Source organism: Thamnophis elegans, chromosome 2 (genome assembly GCF_009769535.1).
Source record: "Thamnophis elegans isolate rThaEle1 chromosome 2, rThaEle1.pri, whole genome shotgun sequence".
NCBI classification, from domain to species: domain Eukaryota; kingdom Metazoa; phylum Chordata; class Lepidosauria; order Squamata; family Colubridae; genus Thamnophis; species Thamnophis elegans.
The window spans coordinates 26,802,256-26,821,858 of NC_045542.1; the positions used below are offsets into that span (position 1 = coordinate 26,802,256).

The 19,603-nt window shown below is 40.3% G+C and overlaps 1 protein-coding gene across 1 annotated transcript; it reads left to right on the forward strand.

The window, feature by feature from the left end:
- The first annotated feature begins 811 nt into the window (after positions 1–811).
- AQP2 (aquaporin 2) lies at positions 812–18,187 on the forward strand. The gene is made up of 4 exons (XM_032210977.1): positions 812–1,171; positions 10,913–11,077; positions 13,733–13,813; positions 17,972–18,187. Exons 1-4 carry the CDS (start codon positions 812–814, stop codon positions 18,185–18,187), a joined length of 822 nt encoding a protein of 273 aa, XP_032066868.1.
- The last annotated feature ends 1,416 nt before the right edge of the window (positions 18,188–19,603 follow it).

Consider the following 19,603-nt stretch of genomic DNA (forward strand, 5'->3'; position numbering starts at 1 on the left):
TTAAAGAATATTATTGCAGATACAGAAGCTTAGCAGGAGTTTGTGGTATGGCTCCAGAAAGAATACGTTTTGTTAGAAAATTCCAAAGATGGACAGTAACCTTGAAAGAGGACATTCCAGTCCTTCCTCTCCCTGCATCTGTATATGCAATACTTCTAGGCACATCAGACTGGAAAGATTATGGTTCCCCAGAATTCACCACTGCTCCAGCATGGCTAATGATGAGAGAGACTGGGAGATCTAAACAGTTGAGAGTACAGGATACAAGAGAAGTGCAACTATTGGGCATTGCTTAGAAATTCAAAGCCGAGCCAAAAAAACAAACAAAATATCCCACTAGATTACTTGAAATAAATTCAGATAAAAACTATTAGCTTTTTTTTTTAAAGGAAAGCAGAGGTCAAAAAGGCAATGTCAAAATAATCCACCATGCTGCCAAATATGTTTGAAAGTATGAAATTAAAGGTTAAGATCTAATGGGAAGGAAAAACTAGCAAATGTTAATTTTTCAGTTTATCAGAGAAGGCAGAATCTAAACCGGAACAACTCAACTGGAACAGGAATGAAAAAGCATTAGATTTCCAAACCCCACCTCCATTTAAATAACTTTTACCTGCTCCGCAGGTAACGATGCATACACACACATATATATACACACACCTATATACCCCTTTCTCTTTCTCTAAGCCTACGTCCACATATACAAACGGATTTTATCCCACCATCTTTCCAGGATACAGTATCATCATTGGAAAGGAAAAGTGTAACTACAGGTTTCAATCCAGTCTAATCTGTGCAATTGTCATCCGTGATGTGGGAACTCCGCTCTGTGGCCTTCACTCGAGCTATCCTTGCTGAATTCCTAGCCACGCTTCTCTTTGTCTTCTTCGGCCTGGGCTCAGCTCTGAACTGGCCTGCTTCCCCACCAAATGTCCTCCAGATCTCCTTCGCATTTGGCTTGGCCATTGGTACCTTGGTTCAAGCGGTGGGTCATGTCAGCGGAGCCCATATTAACCCTGCAGTGACCATGGCCTGCCTGGTGGGCTCTCAAGTCTCTTTCCTCAGGGCCATCTTCTACATAGTGGCACAGATCCTAGGAGCTGTGACGGGGGCTGCCCTCCTGCATCAAATCACGCCGCCTCATATTCGGGGCAGCTTGGCCATCAACAGGGTAAGGATTTTACTGTCTTTAGGAATGGAAGGGCTGAAGGACTCCAGCTTTCTGGGTCCTCACAATGGATCATAGGAAGTATATTACTAATAGTATTATGTGTGTTGAAAGATAGGTTAATTCGATAAATCGAATTTTTCCCAACCTAACAGTTTCTACATGCAAAGCAGATATACATCTACTGAATTACAGTCTTTCCTTTTGAGAAACTTGGGTAAAGGAAAGCAAATCTATGTTAAAAGAGGTCAGCAATCTTGCTTTCCCTTACTGTTGATTTTTATTGTACCTTTCTTCCAAACTTCATGCATAATAGTTAGCAAGACTGCAAAAATCTGGACTATCACTAAATGGTTGGAAAGAGTTGGAGCTTTTGATATTACCCAGATTTTTACTATGATTGGCCCATAGAAGAGATGGATGGGATTTGGATTTCATCTTGACTCATCATAGTCTAATGTTATGCAGGACTCAATATGTGGCTTATGGTTCACAATTCATGCTAAGCTATAGGCAATTTGCTTATGATTTACCGCACTGTGAAATTCCAATAGTAGTAAATAGTAAATTACTATTTACTATTTGGTAAATAGTAATTTTTGATCTGGTGGGGTATTGGTACTCAGCTATTGGACCAGCTCATCCTTCTGGGTCTCCCCATACCCAGTTCTTCCAACTGACACCATTTTAACTAAAGATGCCAGTAATGAAACATGTGCTTTCTTGTTGGGTAGAACTGCCATTAAACTGATGGTGGAAATTTCAGTCTTGCAAGACTTTGTATTTTCACCAGAATTCTGCTTTCCATTCTCTGGAACCTGATGCAGAATATGAGTGCATCATTGGAAGGTCTGAAATACTATGTTAGGATCATGTCATCACAGAGAAAATCTATGTGATTGCTAAGACTTGATGGACATAACCGATCAGATGTTTAGCAACCTCACTTAGAAGAGGAAGGTTATCTTTTGCTTTTCTAATGGATAAATCACTTGGCTGATCTATTGTTAATCATCCAAAAATCTACCAACAGATCTTCCTGACCACTATCTAGATATTTAAGATACATAGATTCCATCACACACAAAAAGACATGTAAGCTTTTACTACAGATCTTTTCAATCCATTTTAGAGCAAGCTAGTTATTATAAATATAATATATTTATCAACATGGATTCCAAATCTAGCAATGATCTTTGCATGTTTCTAGCATTGAAAGCTTACTCCTTGCTTAACCTTTCTGGTTTCTATTCTCCCACAAGAACCATATGCTATTTAAGGGATGAGCGGTTTGTTTCCCTGTCATATTCCAGTTCCTCTGTGAAAGCAGTGCTAAGCCCAGGTTGATGCTGGCATGACAAATTGCTACCCAATTGCCAATTTGTTTATTTATTTGTTCAGAAAAAATCAAGTACTTCCTGATGCCACGTATTATTGCAAAGAATGGCACCTGGGCAGCTTAAATATTGCAGATCCTCCCTTCATTGTAAATACCTATTTGTACATTTCATAAGCTCCAGGGCCTGGTATCTTTTGACATGCTGTGTCAAATACTAGAAGATCTACGTGTTTGATATAATAATTATTTAAAGATATTTCCTATGAGCCCATAATCCCCTGTCTCCACCCCACATGGATGGGCTCTCTCAATTTACCAACACTGAAAGGTCTTCTCTAGGCAACGGGAAAAAAGGAGTTGCAGTCATCTTTTTTTTCTTCAAATGCCTCCAGTGAGCCAGGGATATTTCTTGGAGATAAAGGCACTTCGCAGTGTGCATACTTTTCCTTTATATATTTTAATATATAAAATTGAAATAGTTTTAAACATTAAACCAGCAAGGTTACTAGCATGACAGATGGGCACCCTAATGCCAAAGGGCATTGTATTATCCATTTCTGAAATTGCTGGTCATTAATAGAAAACTGGGATCGTAGAAAAATAGATAACATAATTATAATGGTAATATTATAAGACTGTGGCTTCTGATCTCTTACTGTATTGGCCAGCTGTCAGCCAGAATTTTATTTATTAGAATTTTGTGCTCCTGACTAACAGCTGGCAGCTGTGCCATTTGGCTCAAGTCTTCAGTCTTCATTTGGGATGGGATCATAGTAATATCAGGGCAATATCTTGCGAAGTCTTCCTTTTGGCCTGTGGACACCAATGAAGTGGCTAGGGTACGTCTCCTGTCCCTTCTGGGCTGAATCTCCGTCCTCCTAGCTGCGTGATCACTGGATTCAGGAGATAGGCCAATGTCTTGTTGCAGAGTGTGTGTGTTTCGGCTGTCTTGAAATAAACTGTAGTGCACCTGTATTTTAGGAGGCCTTCCCTGGGTTCAGATGAATTAGACTGCTGTTGAACTGTTTTCAAACTTCCCTTTTTAGGGAAATTTTTGAGGCAATAGTAGAAAAATAATTGTATAAAACCCTAAATAAATGGATTATCTGTCCATGGTTCAGGCATGGATATGGCACAAAAACCACATTAGTTGTGATAATGGATTACTTTGTTAGATTAGAACTTAGCAGATGTGTGTGTGTGTGTGTGTGTGTTTGTGTGCCTTCTGGCTCTTTTAGATCTTCTAGTGGATTTACAATGCCATCAAACATGGACTATTTTTGGACTACTTGTAAAGGTTGGGGACTAGGACATTGTGCCTTCGAGGAAGAAATTTCAGTTCAGTGGCCTTTGATGTATGGCACGCAGCAGACTTTGAGCTTCCCCTGTTAACTTTTCAATATGTGCATAAAGCTAATGGGAGACTTTGAATTGGTATCATCAATATGTTCATGATACCCAATTATACATTGCAACCCTGGCCAACACTCAAAATGCAATCAAGGTTTGGTCCAAGTGTTTAGACGCTGTTAAGACATGGATAGGATCAAGCAGATGGAATCGAATTCATTGAAGGCAGAGTTGCTGGTTGTACATTGAAGATCTTTATGGACTCCAGGGATGTCTCTGGAAGGGGTGGCATTGCCTCTGAGGTCTGTGACTTGGGGGCTCCTCCTGAATTCATGGCTACTGCTGAGTGGGCAGATACATGTTGTGATCAGGAGAGTGTTTGCCCAACTCCAGTTAGTGTACCAATTATAAGCTGGAGCAGGAACTAGCACCTGCAACTCATGCTGTCATCAACACCTGATTGATTCATTGCAATGCACTTTGTGGAGACCACCCAAGAACTGTAATTGCAGTATCCCTTGTGCTAACTGGCACAGGATAACATAAAACACCTGAGGTACGTGCCCTGCATTGGCTGCAGGTACTTCTCTGGGTGCGATTTAAAGGCTTATTTATGAAGCCCTATATGGCTTGGTACTAAAGATCACCTCCATCAACCAGATTTGTCTCATCCAACATGAGCAACTTGGGGAAAATGCTGATACAGTAATTCCCTACTACCAGGAGATTAGGATTGCTGAAGATGGGACAAAATGCTTTTCTATAAGGGTTTTTATATTGTATACTAACTACAAGGAACCAGGTTTGCCCTGATCCTATTGGTTAGAAGCAGGTGAAGTAAAGGTAAAGGTTCCCCCCCCCACACACATATGTGCTTGTTGTTCCCGACTCTTGGGGGCAGTGCTCATCTCCATTTCAAAGCCGAAGAGCCAGCACTGTCCGAAGACGTCTCTGTGGTCATGTGACCAGCATGACTAAATGCCAAAGGGGCACGGAATGCTGTTACCTTCCCACCAAAGGTGGTTCCTATTTTTCTACTTGCATTTTTACGTGCTTTTGAACTGCTAGGTTGACAGAAGCTGGGACAAGTAAGGGGAGCTCACTCCATTAGGTGGTGCTAGGGATTCGAACCACCAAACTGCCAACCTTTCTGATTGAAAAGCTCAGCGTCTTAGCCACTGAGCCACTGCGTCCTATGGTTAAGGTTAAGCTACCATTATTCTAGAGACCCTTTTTAGTTAGTTAAATCAGCTCCACCTTAAAGATGATTTTAAATATTTATTTGATCCACATTGAAGATAATTGAAAATATTTTAATGGTTGTATTAATTATTATAATACTGTATTGTGGATGTTTTTGTTTATAAACAAAGAGTGTTTCCTTTCCATTTGCCTATCCATAAACTAATCTAGTTAATTAAACTTCCTTCTGTTTTTAAGAATTAGTGATATCCAGCAATTTCTAATTTATTAAAAAGAACCATGGTGGCGCAGTGGTTAGAATGCAGTATTGCAGGCTAATTTTGCTGACTGCCAGCAGTTTGATTCTCACTAGGCTCAAGGTTGACTCAGTCTTCCATCTTTCCGAGGTTGGTAAAATGAGGACCCAGATTGTTTGGGGCAATAGGCTGAATCTATAAACCTCTTAGAGAGGGCTGTAAAAGCATGGTGAAGCACTATATAAGTCTAAGTGCTATTGCTAATTGCTAATTGCTAATTGCTATTGCTAGTATTTGAAAAAGATTGCATTAATCACCATGAAAATCATTTGTACTGCTAGCCTGACTTCTTAACTTTGTTGATTAGGAATTCTGGGAACCCTTCAATTTCTGTGGAATTTATCAGTTTGGGAAAGACCAATAGGGCAATTTACTCTAATAAGATTACTAAGATGATTTATTGGAGCTGTTTGCAGGAACATTCCATAGGTCATAAAGCTCAGGAATAATTTACAAGCCCCTGGAGATATGTGACTATCAAGGCATCCTCCAAGAACCATTAAAGTACAGTTGCCTATTGGGAATTAAATTAATGCATAATTATTGGTGATTTTACAACACACAAGCAGGAGAAGAACAGGAAAGTTTGCATACTTCTAATTGTATAAAATTAGGTTTTTACAAGTGTAATCTAAATGCACATTTAGCTAGGTAATCTGACAGGCATTCTTCAAAGATGAGACAATTCCATCTGCCATTTTTAGCATTGTCAGCTGCATTTTTATTTGCCAAAATCTTGTGTAAGATATAGCAGAATAGATCTCTGCCACAGGGCAAGAGACTGATTTGTAAATTCCAGTAACATTGTAACAATAATCAGATTTTTATCTGCACTTAAATGCACATAAAAATACTTAAATGACTGAACATAATAAAAAGACCTACTTGGATACTGGATTTTATGTTTTAATCTGGCTGGTCAGATGTATGATATTTACTTTGATATTTTATGTCTTATTTTATTTTATAACCCAATAAAAATGTTAAACCTAGGCCTGATTTGCAAAAAGGTATGAGAGTAATTCAAACTTAACTGTCATGATCCCTTAATATTGCAGCTCAACAACTAGGTGTTTCATCTGAGTTTTGAGAATATTCTTCATTTGGTATAGTCTCAATCAAGCAACAAAGATATACAACATCTAGAGTGACTAGGTAAAGTTAGTTGATTCTGTTGTAACTTTTTGTGACTCTATAGAAATGTATTTTAATTTACTGGCATTAACAAAAGGAAAATGTCATGATACCACTATGGTATGAAACTATGAAAATAAATATATTTAGCTGTTATATTTGGTTCATTCTTTAAGATTATGTTGCCCTTTGTGGACCTTTGAGGGGGAAAAGAATGAGAAAGAACATCAGTGGTTAGAAAAGTACACTAATACTTGGTTCTAGATTAATAGTACAACTATAACTAACTCACAAGCCATGAAATGATCTAATAAGCCAACTCCATCCTCCAACTTACCTTCCTTGCAAAAGTGTGGGTAGATACACAAGAGTGGGTGGAAGCTGAGAATACCGTATGCCACTTTTAGGTCTGGGAAGAACAGTGGCACTGTACACGGAATGAATAAGTACACAGACAAAAAGATTTAATGAATACAGAAAATAAACGAAAATGGATAGATAGATAGATAGATAGATAGATAGATAGATAGATAGATAGATAGATACATATATAGATATAGATATAGATACAGATACAGATACAGATACAGATACAGATATAGATATAGATATAGATATAGATATATAATTATCTTATACAAAGAGGCTGAAAAAAAGACCATAAAAAGAGCATTCTACAAGCCAGAAGGAGAAGTTGAAAGCCTTTTGCATGACAATAAATATCCCCCAGACAGAAATTTATTTTACCACAGGTTTCCATTAGATCAAGAGAAAGATCAATTATGATAAAATAGATATACAATAACCAGATCTTCCTTAACTTAACACGCCCATGGAATTGCTTTACCTTGGGGTCCTTCACAAAAATAAAACAGGATCTTATTTTCTTTTGACCCCCCCCCAATAAGTGCTTGGCTTTATTTTTGGGCAGGTTTTATTATTTTTGGGGTGCAGGAGGTGGCGAGCATGGTCACCTCATGGCTGCTGCTGTGTTGCAATATTTTTGGGGAGGATTTATTTTAGCACATGCACTCAAAAGCCCAATTGGGCTTATTATCCAGGGAGGTCTTATTTTGAGGGAAACAGGATAATAACTTCCAGGTTCAATACAAACTATCTAATAAAGGAGAATATCTCACTGTGTTGCTCCTTAAATAGACTTAGAGCAGAGGTGGATTACTCCCAGTTCGCCCGGTTAGGAATTTCATGCAAAAGGCAAAGATATTATAAATAGAGCTGATAAGTGGGTATGTGGGAGGCCTTCCTCCATTTGCCTCTTTATAAGTAAGTACACTATACTATAATTAATCACACCCACCATGTCAGCTTTTTGATGAAAGATGTCATAGTACCCTTTTGAGATTCATGTGCTCCTCAGTCAAACGAGGCAAAAAAAAAAAGCATGCAGCTTTGAAAAGTCTTCCAATGCGAAATGCCTATCAAGATAGATTACCATGTCAAGAAAAAATATATGCTGATGCAATGCTCTGTGTTAACTTTTCTTCCCCATGGGCTCTATTTACTTGCCTAATGAGATTCCGACCCAAACCACAGGAATTGCACTTGAAGGAGGGAGAGAAATGCTCCTTGAAAGCAGGAATTATGCATACACCTTATGGACGGCAACTGTATCTGAGCAACTGGTTTTTGTTATGGAGTCCTAGATCAGGGCAACCACAGGGAGGATTTAAAAAGTTAAGACGATTGGTATAACTATGCAATTGAAGCCGTACCTCTTTTAATGTGCAAGGGTAGGGCTTTAATTGCAGTCACACTCACCATCTTAGCTTTTCACCCTCCTGCGGACACACCTGCACCAGATGCTGCATTTTAAAACTCTCCAGTAATGTTTTCTATAGATAACAAAGTTACGGCCTAGAGATAACCCTTAACAGAATTTCACAAGCCATTTGGAGAGGCAAAATTGATTTTTCTCATGGCCCTCAGCCTAACTTTTAATGCAAGAGATAAGTTTTTGCTGTCGTAGTTATTTGTCTCTTCCTCATAGCCTGCTCTGTGGAAGTTATTAGTTATTTGTCTCTTTCTCTGGAGAGAAAGTTGCTCGGCTCTAGGGGGAAAAGGTATCAAAAAGAGGAAAACGATGACATCCAAGAAAGAATTGATGTCCCTCCCACATTTAGCTCTTGACAAACTTACTGATAACTTCGGCCCATGTACCACACGGCCTCCAGGAGATTATCTTAAGAGAATATAGCCCTTGAGAGAAATAGAAGGGTTTTTTTTCTACAAACTCCCTAATTTATTTTATTTATTTATTTATTTATTTATTTCATTTATTTATTTCATCAAGCATGTATTAGATAACATATATAAGTATAAACATGATTATGAATACATGAAATGGATACGAATAAAAACGAACATTAGGACAGGGATGGTAGGCACATTGGTGCGCTTATGCACATCCCTTACAGACCTCTTAGGAATGGGGTGAGGGCAACAGTAGACAGACTAAGGTTAAAGTTTTGGGGGTTTGGGGAAGAAACCTCAAAGTCAGGTAGTCCATTCTAGGCATTGATCACTCTCTTGCTGAAGTCGTATTTTCTGCAATCAAGTTTGGAGTGGTTTACCTTAAGTTTGTATCTATTCTGTGCTCATGTATTGTTGTGGTTGAAGCTGAAGTAGTCATTGACAGGTAGGATATTGTAGCAGATAATTTTATGTACTATGCTTTGGTCAGACCAAAGGAGATTTGTTTACTGCAATGCTTCTGTGAGGCCACTTCCTTCAATGATCAAGCAGGTGCTTCTGTGAGGCCACTTCCTTCAATGATCAAGCAGGTGCTTCTGTGAGGCCACTTCCTTCAATGATCAAGCAGGTGCTTCTGTGAGGCCACTTCCTTCAATGATCAAGCAGGTGGGAGTTACAACAAAACCTAGATGCACATCACAACCCAGCAAGTCAAATATGATCAAACACAATCTCTGGACCACCAAAGATAAAATAACACTGGCCTCTTTGCTGTGTGCTGGGCAGGGCACTAAAAACTTTGAAGCATATATTTTGCCACCCAGAGTAGATTAGTGAGCTGCATTCTGATTGATGGATCATTGATTTTACGGGCTTGCATTATGGAGACAGATCTATGGAGATTCTCAACCGTCCAGGTCATGGTTGTCCCAATGGTGCTGTTCAAAAGGCAACTGGACTTTCTTGGTTTTTTTGCCTTGAAAACGCTCACTTCTCAAACCAAGAAGCTTTTTGTACAGCATCTTTGGTACATTGTGGAGTCACCATTTCCAAGAGGGCCAAGTGTGATACTGTGAAACATCAAAGTGGATCCCAATGGATATATTCAGTTGCTTAGGTGTGTCTCTGCTATTACTGGAATGCCACTTCCCCCATGGAATTAGATTCATTCAAATGTAATCAAACTGCAGTTGGAATGGCAACAGAAACAAACAATAGATATCTTATCTGTTCAGTTCATTCAATTATTTCTTCTCAGGGAAGTCATATAGTATTGAATCAATGAGAGTGAGGCAGTGGTGGGATTCAAAAAAATTTACTACCGGTTCTGTGGGTGTGGCTTGGTGGTGTGGTGTGGCTTAGTGGGCGTGGCAGGGGAAGGATACTGCAAAATCCTCATTCCCTCCCGATCAGCTGGGACTCGAGAGGCAGAGAATAGATGGGGGCGGGGTCAATCAGAGGTGGTATTTACCGGTTCGCCAAACTACTCAAACTTTCCACTACCGGTTCTCCAGAACTGGTCAGAACCTGCTGAATACTAGTTAATTTTAACTAGTAATAATAATGTTAGTGAAAGCTCATGATATGGTTATGATTTGGTTTATCTTGGTTTGGTTCCTCACCTGCTTTTTAAGTTTTGTATTAAGGTTTTCTGTACTTCTTTTTTTTTAATGTTGTAAGCCAGGGGTATCAAATTCAAGGCCTGGGGGCCGTATCCTGCTCTCAGGATGGTTAGATTTGGCCCGCAGGACCACTCTGAAAACAGCAAAGGATTGGCCTATGGTGCCTCTGCCAGCAAAAACTGTTTTCACTGCCAGAGGGTTGCAGGAGGCTGTGACAGCTGAAAATTGAGCTCAGGAGCCCGTTTTCACTGGCAAAGTGCTCGGGCCACCATACAAGTGATGTTGAACTACCCACTCTGGCCACACTCATCCTGATCCCCCAAGGTCAAACACAACCCCGATGCAGCCCTCAATGAAATTGAGTTGACACTCCTGTTGTAAGCCATCCAGAACCACAATTGTGAGATAGGCTTTTATATATGTTGAAGAAATAAACAAATTATAAATGAATAAACAAATTCAATTTTCAAGAGCACAGTACTGTATACAACATACTAAATCCTGAAGAGGGTTTTAAAAAGTGTTTCAGCTGTCATGAAAGCAACTGATTTCAGAAAAAGAGCTTTACTCTTCTTCTGCTTTCTTCTAGGTGCAAAATAACACAACATCAGGACAAGCTGTCGCCATGGAGATTTTCCTCACTTTTCAATTGGTCCTGTGCATTTTTGCTTCCACTGATGATAATAGGACCGACAATCTGGGATCCCCAGCTTTGTCCATTGGTTTCTCTGTCGTCCTGGGTCACCTCATTGGGGTGCGTAACCAGATTGCTGTGCAAAATTAAGGATGTTAAATTGAAATGTAATAAGGTTGGGGGGGTGTGGATGATAATATTGTCAATAAAACCCAAATTTTGGAGTTGAAGGAGTGGCCCTTTTCAGGTGAAGTTTCTCATGGCTGAAAATCAGAGCATTTTTTAATGGCTCGCCCCCCCTCCCCCTATAGAATTCTTTATTGGCCAAGTGTGTGATTGGACACACAAGGAATCTACTCATTGAATCATGATTCAATGGGTTTGTGTGGTTGCTTCTCCCTCATTTTTCTAGATAGCAATCAATCTGAGATCATGTTATTACAAGGATGTTGTCATCAGTTGGGATTCAATCATCCTTAGATCAGCGAGTACAAGTGATCAAATTGAATAGTTCAGTGCATCAATCTGTTCAGTGGTACTCATAATGGTTGCCCTCGCTGATATGTTGTTATAAGCCAATCTCAGTGATAAAATGTGGCTTTTTTGCTTGCACAAGAGGGCTTCCTTCCTCCTTTCCCAATTCTGTCCAATTACAGGGAGTACTCAATTTATGGCCACAATTGAGCCCAAAATTTCTATCGCTAAGCAAGACAGCTGTTAAGTGAATTTTGCCTCATTTCATAACCTTTCTTGCCACAGTCGTTAAAGTGAATCACTGCAGTTGTTAAGGACACTGGTTGTTAAACGAATCTGGCTTCCCCATTGGCTTTGCTTGTCAGAAGATTGAACAAGTTGATCACATGACCCCAGGACACTGCAACTGTCATAAATATGAACCAGTTGCCGAGCATCTGAATTTTGGTCATATGCCCATGGGGACGCTGCAATCATCATGTGACAAATGAAAAAAGTTACTCTTTTCAATGTCGTTGTAACTTTGAACAGTCGCTATATCAATGGGTAAGTCAAGAACAACCTGTACTTTCAAAAAATTCCCCACGAAGATTATTCCAGTCCTCTGCAGTAGATTTTATAGGTTTAGAAGTGGCTACAAGGAAGGATATTGTCCTCTCATTTTGCCAACAAGTATCCCACTCTATATTCTTTTGCTATCCTGGCTTTATTGCCACCATGAGCCACGCTGGCGCAGTGGTTAGAATACAGTATTGCTGGCTAACTTTGTATTCCCACTGCCAGGAGTTCAAATCTGATCAGCTCAAAGTTGACTCCACCTTCCATCCTTTCGAGATGGGCAAAATGAGGACCCAGATTGTTGGGGGCAATAGATTGATTCTGTAATCCGCTTAGAGGGCTGTAAAAGCACTATGAAGCTGTACATAAGTCCAAGTGCTATTGCTATTTACAGATAGCAAGATAAGCCACAGAAGAATTACAAGTCTAATAGAATATGATTTTCAGTTGAAAAAATAATACAGTAAATGTTGGTTTTAATAGAAGCATGCAAGCTTCTATTAAAGATAGAGACATTCATATAAAGATAGAGATATTCATATAATTACCCAGCATAAAATCCTGTTCATAGATAGGCGAATCATTCAAGTATATGTTAATTTTTTGTTTCAGTCCTGTCCTCCTGAGTGATTAGACTTTATTTTTTTCCTGATTATTTTGGCTCGTCTTGAAATCTAAAACTTTTTTATCCCCTTCAGTTTTACTCACCCTTGCTTTTCATTCTTCCTCATTTTCTGCTGATTGCCCAGTCTCAGTGATGCTTTGGACACATATTTATATGATGTTCCTTACCGTTAGTCAGTTTTCATTAACGCCATTGTGCTGAATTAAACTGTATTCAAGGTCTTCAGATCATTTGCTTAATCAACATATATCACTGCTATTTTCTTCTCAGGAAAAACAAATAAGGGAAAAGAAAACTGTCAAAGATCTGACTTCATACATTAATTTGCCTAATGCTTTGGAGCAACAGACATGGATTTTCTCTCTCTCATTTTTATCCTCATTAGAATCCTGTTATATAAAGCTGTGCAGTAAATCAACAGTCCAAGATATTTCTATCAGTTTCAAGTTGAATTGAGATTTTAACCTAGATTTTTTTCTATAAAGAATTGAAGTATATAATAGTTGAAAGGGATCTTGGAGATTATCTAATCCAGGTGTCCCCAACCTCCGATCTGTGGACCGGCACCAGGCCATGGCATTCTAGCAACTGGGCCACACAAGAAAGTAAAACCCCATCTGCGGGATGCTGGCAGTATGCAAAATCCTGTCCCCTCCGAGCTGTGGAAAAACCTCTCTCCATAGAACCAGTCCCTGACGCCCAAATGTTTGGGGACCACTAGTCTAATCCAATCTCTTTCTACTATTAACTACACATACACATGTGCACACACATGCACACGCATACACACGGCAGTGCAGTATAGTAAAGGTGCCGACCATAAGCATCAAAACTCTGAGAGAGATGGGCAGTAGAAAAATGTGAAAAATAAATGAATAACTAAAACTCAGACAGTAGTCCACTCTTAAATGCGGAAGCTGGCTGGATGACATTGGCAGGACTCTCTCAGCCCTAGATTGGGCAGACAAAAAACTTGCCACCACCACCCCATCAACTCATAGTGGACCAGAAGATGATATTACGTTCTGTATCCTTCAGTAACAGTCTTCATCCAGCCTCCATTCTTCATCATTTGACTCATATATATCACTAATTTCATCCTATTTTTTTCTACCTAGATCTACTACACTGGCTGTTCCATGAATCCTGCTAGATCTTTTGCCCCAGCTGTGATTCTTGGTGAATTTGACCACCATTGGGTAACATATTTTCTTTAATTTCAAACACAGTGCAATGCTAACACTTGGAATAATGGGATTTTCTACTCACCGCAAACCAGAAAACATAGTGTATGCTATTAAATCCACTGTAATCACATTTTTTGTTATTTTTAATGCGGGAGTTCCAGCAAACCCAAACATTATTTCAAAGTTTTTCTCAGGGTAAGAAGGTTGAGAAAGTCTGCTCCAGATAATCTATACTTACAACAGACCACTAAAAAGGGATATCAATGTTTGGGGATTGGGGGATCTTTCGGAACTCAACCATTGGGGACATTCCATAATCCATAAAAGCAAGCATATTCATTAACTTGATCGTTGACAGGTTCACATATTTGCATATTCTCTTTTGTCTCTCTGTTGGAAGAAATGTCCTTCTGGGTTCAGTTCCAAGTGGGGAAAAAGACACTGGAAATATGGAGGCTGCTTAGAAAGATGGTTTAATGGGGGACAGGACCACATGAGGTCCTGGGGGAAAAGATGATCACATGCTTCCAGGTGTTGGGTGAAGAAGAAGAGAGCAAGAGGAGGGTTTTTAATACTCTGTTCAGTCCCACCTCTCTGTTTCCTGTTCCTGTGTAAGAAATGTATCCTGATTGGTTGTCAGACTCCCATGAGGCCATGCAGGGGCAACTCTAGGCTGAGTCCAGGTTTGATTGAGTTCTCAGATGCCATGTGGTGAGTTGGGTAAAGGGCTAATATTATCATGCCTTGATCCCATCACCCTGAAGCTGAAGGGGAAAACTCTTTATTATGTAGAATAGACTGGCTTGGGCATCTTAATGGCTCATTGACAAAGGGGGATGGACAGGAAACTGCAGGGAGCTACTTTGTTTTTAAAACATGTTTCTCCCTTTTCACATCCAGAGAAATATAATATTCTGGCTTTTCAATATTTCCTAGGATGTTTCATTTTTCTAGGAGAGGGCCAGGTGTTAACTTCCTACATCTCATATGTACATAGACAGATATTCTCTAACTTCTTGTGGAACAAGCCAAGCTTATATCCTCTCTTCCCTCAGAATTTTTTAAAAGGGGAATTGCATTTTCTTTCTTCCTATTAATGATGGAGAAAAAACGTATTTTTGTTTTTGCTAAAATTTCTTAGATGGAAGTATCAAGATTTCCTACCCCAACAAATCCTTACTAAGATTCTGAGTCTCAAAGAAATTATGTAAGAAGAAGCGGGCCTTAGAGGCCGAAGCTGAAGATTCCACACAATCCATGTCCTTGCTCTAGCCAAGTGTGACCAAGAATGTGATGAATAAACATCTTTTCTGCCCTTCTTTTCACACCAGGGAACATGGATGTGATTCCTCAGAATACAATCTCCCTCTTCTCACATCCATGTGCCAATAGAAGTGAGGAGCAGGATGGGAAGATAAGGATGGGATATATTGTTTACTGTAGGAGACACCACAGTATTACAAGGCTACCAAGCAGTGGTGGGATTCAAATTTTTTACTACCGGTTCTGCGGGCGTGGCTTGGTGGGCATGGCATGGCTTGGTGGCTTGGTGGGCATGGCAGGGGAAGGATACTCTAAAATCTCCATTCCCTCCCCACTCCAGGGGAAGGTTACTGCAAAATCCCCATTTCCTCCCAATCAGCTGGGACTCAGGAGGCAGAAAAGAGATGGGGGTGGGGGCCAGTCAGAGGTGGTATTTACCGGTTCTCCAAACTATTCAAAATTTCCACTACTGGTTCTCCAGAACTCATCAGAACCTGCTGAATAGCACCTCTGCTACCAAGGTCTCCAGATTCACTTAGACTTGACGTTTGTCTTGGTTTATTCATGCCTGTGCACAGGAATGATTGAATACAGAGGGATGAATGCAGGGGTGGGTTCCTGCCGGCATTACTACCGGTTCGGCGTGCAAAACATTTTGCGGCTTACAGCACAATGTGAAAGAAATAAAAATAATAAAAAAATAATAAAATAATAAACCCTCACACACTCCCCTTGGTGACAACACACATTCAAATCAGCCATTTAATGGGCTTCATCCCACTCTGGGTTCCCCAGGCCCACTGGCAAAACCATGTCATCAGGACCTTACAATATTGCTGCCTATCTCACTGTTGTGATCTCAGCAATTCACAAAACAAAACATAAAAAGAAGAAATAATAAAATAACAGTGCCAGAACCATACATGCTCCTTTGCCTGAAGAAAAAGTCAAGTCTTCAGGACTTTGCAGATGTCTAATAGTCTCGGGGCCATCTAGATCTTGGAGGTGGCAAGCACCACAACTGAAAGGTACTTTTGTCTAGATTCCATTAGATGGCGCTGTTTCAGATGAAGGATCCAGAGTATGCCTACGCTATTGGATCCAGTGGGATAAGTGGAAATAACGGAGAATAGGCAGTGCCATGAATAATCTGGCTCAGTGCCATGTAGGGCTTTACAGGTGATCTCTAACAATTTAAATTGTATCCAGAAGCATATTGGAAATCAGTGCAGTTTATGAAGCAGTGATGCTACCTGGACCAGGTGCATCCTAAACGGTGCAGTACTGTTACGTGTAGGCCAACTGAAGCTTCCAAATGTTCTTCAAGGACAGCCCGATTTAGATTACATTACTTTTGAACTATGGTGCTGGAGAAGACTCCTGCAAGTCCCTTGGACAGCAAGATGGTCAAACCGGTCAGTCCTAGAGGAGATCAATCCTGACTGCTCTCTAGAAGGCCAGATCCTGAAGATGAAACTCAAATACTTTGGCCACCTAATGAGAAGGAAGGACTCACTGGAGAAGAGCCTAATGCTGGGAAAGATTGAGGGCGACAGAATGAGGTGGCTGGACAGAGTCACCGAAGCAGTAGGTGTGAGCTTAAATGGACCTCAGGGGATAGTAGAGGACAGGAAGGCCTGGAGGAACATTGTCCATGGGGTCGTGATGGGTTGGACATGACTTTACAACTAATAGCAACAATAGTCAAAGTAGGAAGGAACTAAGGTATGAATGATTGAAAGCAGAGCTTCCCCTTCCAAGAAAGGCTGCAATTGGCACACAATTTTTAATGATAAGTTTCAATGGTTTGGCAATGGTTTAGCACCCCATTCCAGTTCTATGTGAATGTTTCAGGGTCTTGTTTCAACCAGTTTCAGGCCATTTTGTTACTGGACGTGACTTTGGATTTCTTGTTTTATGTTTTTGGAGACTTTTAACATTCATATTCAATGAAGTGAAAGAATGAAGGAAGCAAAATCCTTTGGCAGTTGTCCATGAACTCCCCACCAAAGGAACTGTACTGTTAGCATCTTAAGTTATGTTGCTTTAGTTGGAAGGTATGAAATAACTCAGCACTGACATCTGAATAATAAGAAATAATACCTCGTTTGCTTTTCCAGTAATACATTGGATGCACTTTGGCACTCTGTATAGTCCGCATTCCTCAAACTGGTGCTTTCCAAATGTAGGGCTTAACTATAAATCCCATTGTCCGTTATCTATCCATAGATAGATATTAACTAGTAATCATTAGTTTAGCTGCCCCATTGTCACCAAGAGCTGAATTATGAGCAGAAGGATCTCTGGCTGTTATTGATCGAGTTACTCATATCTCAGGACAAGCGGAAAGGTTTGGAGGTCACAGAGAAGGAATTCCAGATGCAAGGATGAAAAGTTATCAGGAGTTTCCAAAAAATATGGCTTTGTAAATGCTGGAGAAACCTAGGAAGGCAAGTGATTTGGAGAAATAAGTAGAAAGAGGCCTTCAAAAATGGTGAGATGGGCAGCAAACATATTTAATAAAAATAAAATAAAATAAAAACTAGAAGGAGAAGGAAAAAAATTGTCTTTGCTGGTGGCATAGTGCTTTGAATGGAGTATTGCAGTCTGACTCTGCCCACAGCCGTGGGTTGGATCCTGATTTACCCCGCTTTCTTTCTTTTTTATTTATTTCATCAAGCATGAAATAGATAACAGATAAGTACAGAGATGATTACAAAATGACCCAGATTGTTGGGGGCAATGTGCTAACATTGTAAACTGCTCAGAAAGTGCTGTAAAGCACTATGGGGTGATATATAATTGCTATTGCTATTTTGGTTTTTGTGTGTGTATGTGTTAACCAAGAGTAATCATGCTGTCTTACCAGCTTCTGAGTCTCTCTCATGTTGTCATTTCCATGTGCAGGTCTTCTGGCTGGGGCCCATGGTTGGAGCAGTGGTGGCTTCCTTGCTCTACAATTATGCTTTCTTCCCTCACAGAAAGTCTCTGTCAGAGAGGCTAGCAATCTTCAAAGGCTATGAGCCAGAAGAGGACTGGGAAGAGCGTGAAGTTCGCAGGAGGCAATCAATGGAGCTGCACTCTCCCCAGAGTTTGCCTCGGGGAGTGATGGAAAAAGTCTAAAGAGCCTGAGAGCCAGTAGAAGGAGCCACCATGTTTTTCTGAGCCAAATATGCATCCATATATGCTAGAGATACAAAGTGTGTATTAAGCTCTTCCTGGGTCAGAGTGGCTGTTCATCTGTTATGGACATCCAAGTGTGTATCCAATTTCTCCTCAATTTGCTCTCCAGGATGTTGATCTAGATCAAAAGGAGCACCTAGCATCTGTTTGTATATGCTGATGAAAGAATTCACTGATTTATTCCCCCCCCCCCCCTCTGGTTCAAGCTAGCTAAATTTCACACAAGTTTTCTAGAACCTTGCATGGAGAATTCTAGAAATTATTTATCTCCTACCCTCCCCCCATCTCTATCTAGTTTTGGTATGTTGTCCCCTCCAGGCACTACAATTGCAGGTTTTGGAGGCAATAATGGTATCCAAAATGATGGCCGGGAAAATTTGGGAAGCAGAAACAATACTCTCCTAGGTCTTGTAAACAGATTGCACTCTCATTATTTACTTCAAAACATGCAAGCTTATGTAGTAGTTTTAGGTTGCCATCCTAAATATACTCCCTAAAGAAGGAAGACCATGGAATAAAATAGGATTTGAGTAAGCATGTATAGGATTATTCTGCCCATCACATAAACAGCAACCATATCATTTTACTCCTCACACAGTTTCTCCCAGTGTACACATTGGTTTCCTTCTCTATGATTTTATATACTTTATTAAAATACTATAGAATACTTATGCTGAATTCAGCAACATAAGAGTTAGATCAAACAAAGATTGGAGATCTTGAGATCAGATCTATTTGTTACAGCCACATTCATTTTTTAAAAAAAAATCAAAGGTGATTGTAACAAACATCCTATACCAGTGATGGCTAACCTTTTTCTTATGGCGTGCCAAAATTGTGTACGTGCGCACTGTTGCACACATGCGTGTTTCCATTCAATCTCCCCACTCACCTGCCCATGTGCCTGCCCCCCTGGCCATGCATGTGCAACCCCCTCCCCAGGCTCCGGAGACTTTCCTGAAGCCCGAGGAGGGCGAAAATATCCTCCCCCAGCCCTCCCCCAGAGGCCCACGGAAACAAATCATTTCCAAGCTTCCTGTTGGCCCTATGGGGCCATTTTTCGCCCTCCCCAGCCTCCGGAGGCTTTCCTGAAGCCTGGGAACGGTGCGTGCCGGTGCTGACGTGTCACCAAATATAGGTTCCATAGGCACCATAGGTTCACCATCACGGTCTTATATAGTATATCATTGTGGGGGTTTTTTTCTCCAGGTTTTCTTAAATTACAACTTCATTAATGCTTTCAGATGGTGGGAGGGCATCTATCTGCAAAATCAAAGAGAAGAAACAAGCCCTGGCTAAATTAGGCTTTGGCCACCTTCCCAACGATATTGTTCTATAGAAAGCAATTTGTGAGTT

What these genes read in the sequence shown, in the direction of transcription:
- AQP2 (XM_032210977.1), top strand. Translation starts at nt 812, where the DNA reads ATGTGGGAACTCCGCTCTGTGGCCTTCACTCGAGCTATCCTTGCTGAA. An exon ending in GCAGCTTGGCCATCAACAGG is followed by an intron (nt 1,172 to 10,912) that starts GTAAGGATTTTA and finishes GCTTTCTTCTAG; the next exon opens with GTGCAAAATAACACAACATC. An exon ending in GTGAATTTGACCACCATTGG is followed by an intron (nt 13,814 to 17,971) that starts GTAACATATTTT and finishes TTCCATGTGCAG; the next exon opens with GTCTTCTGGCTGGGGCCCAT.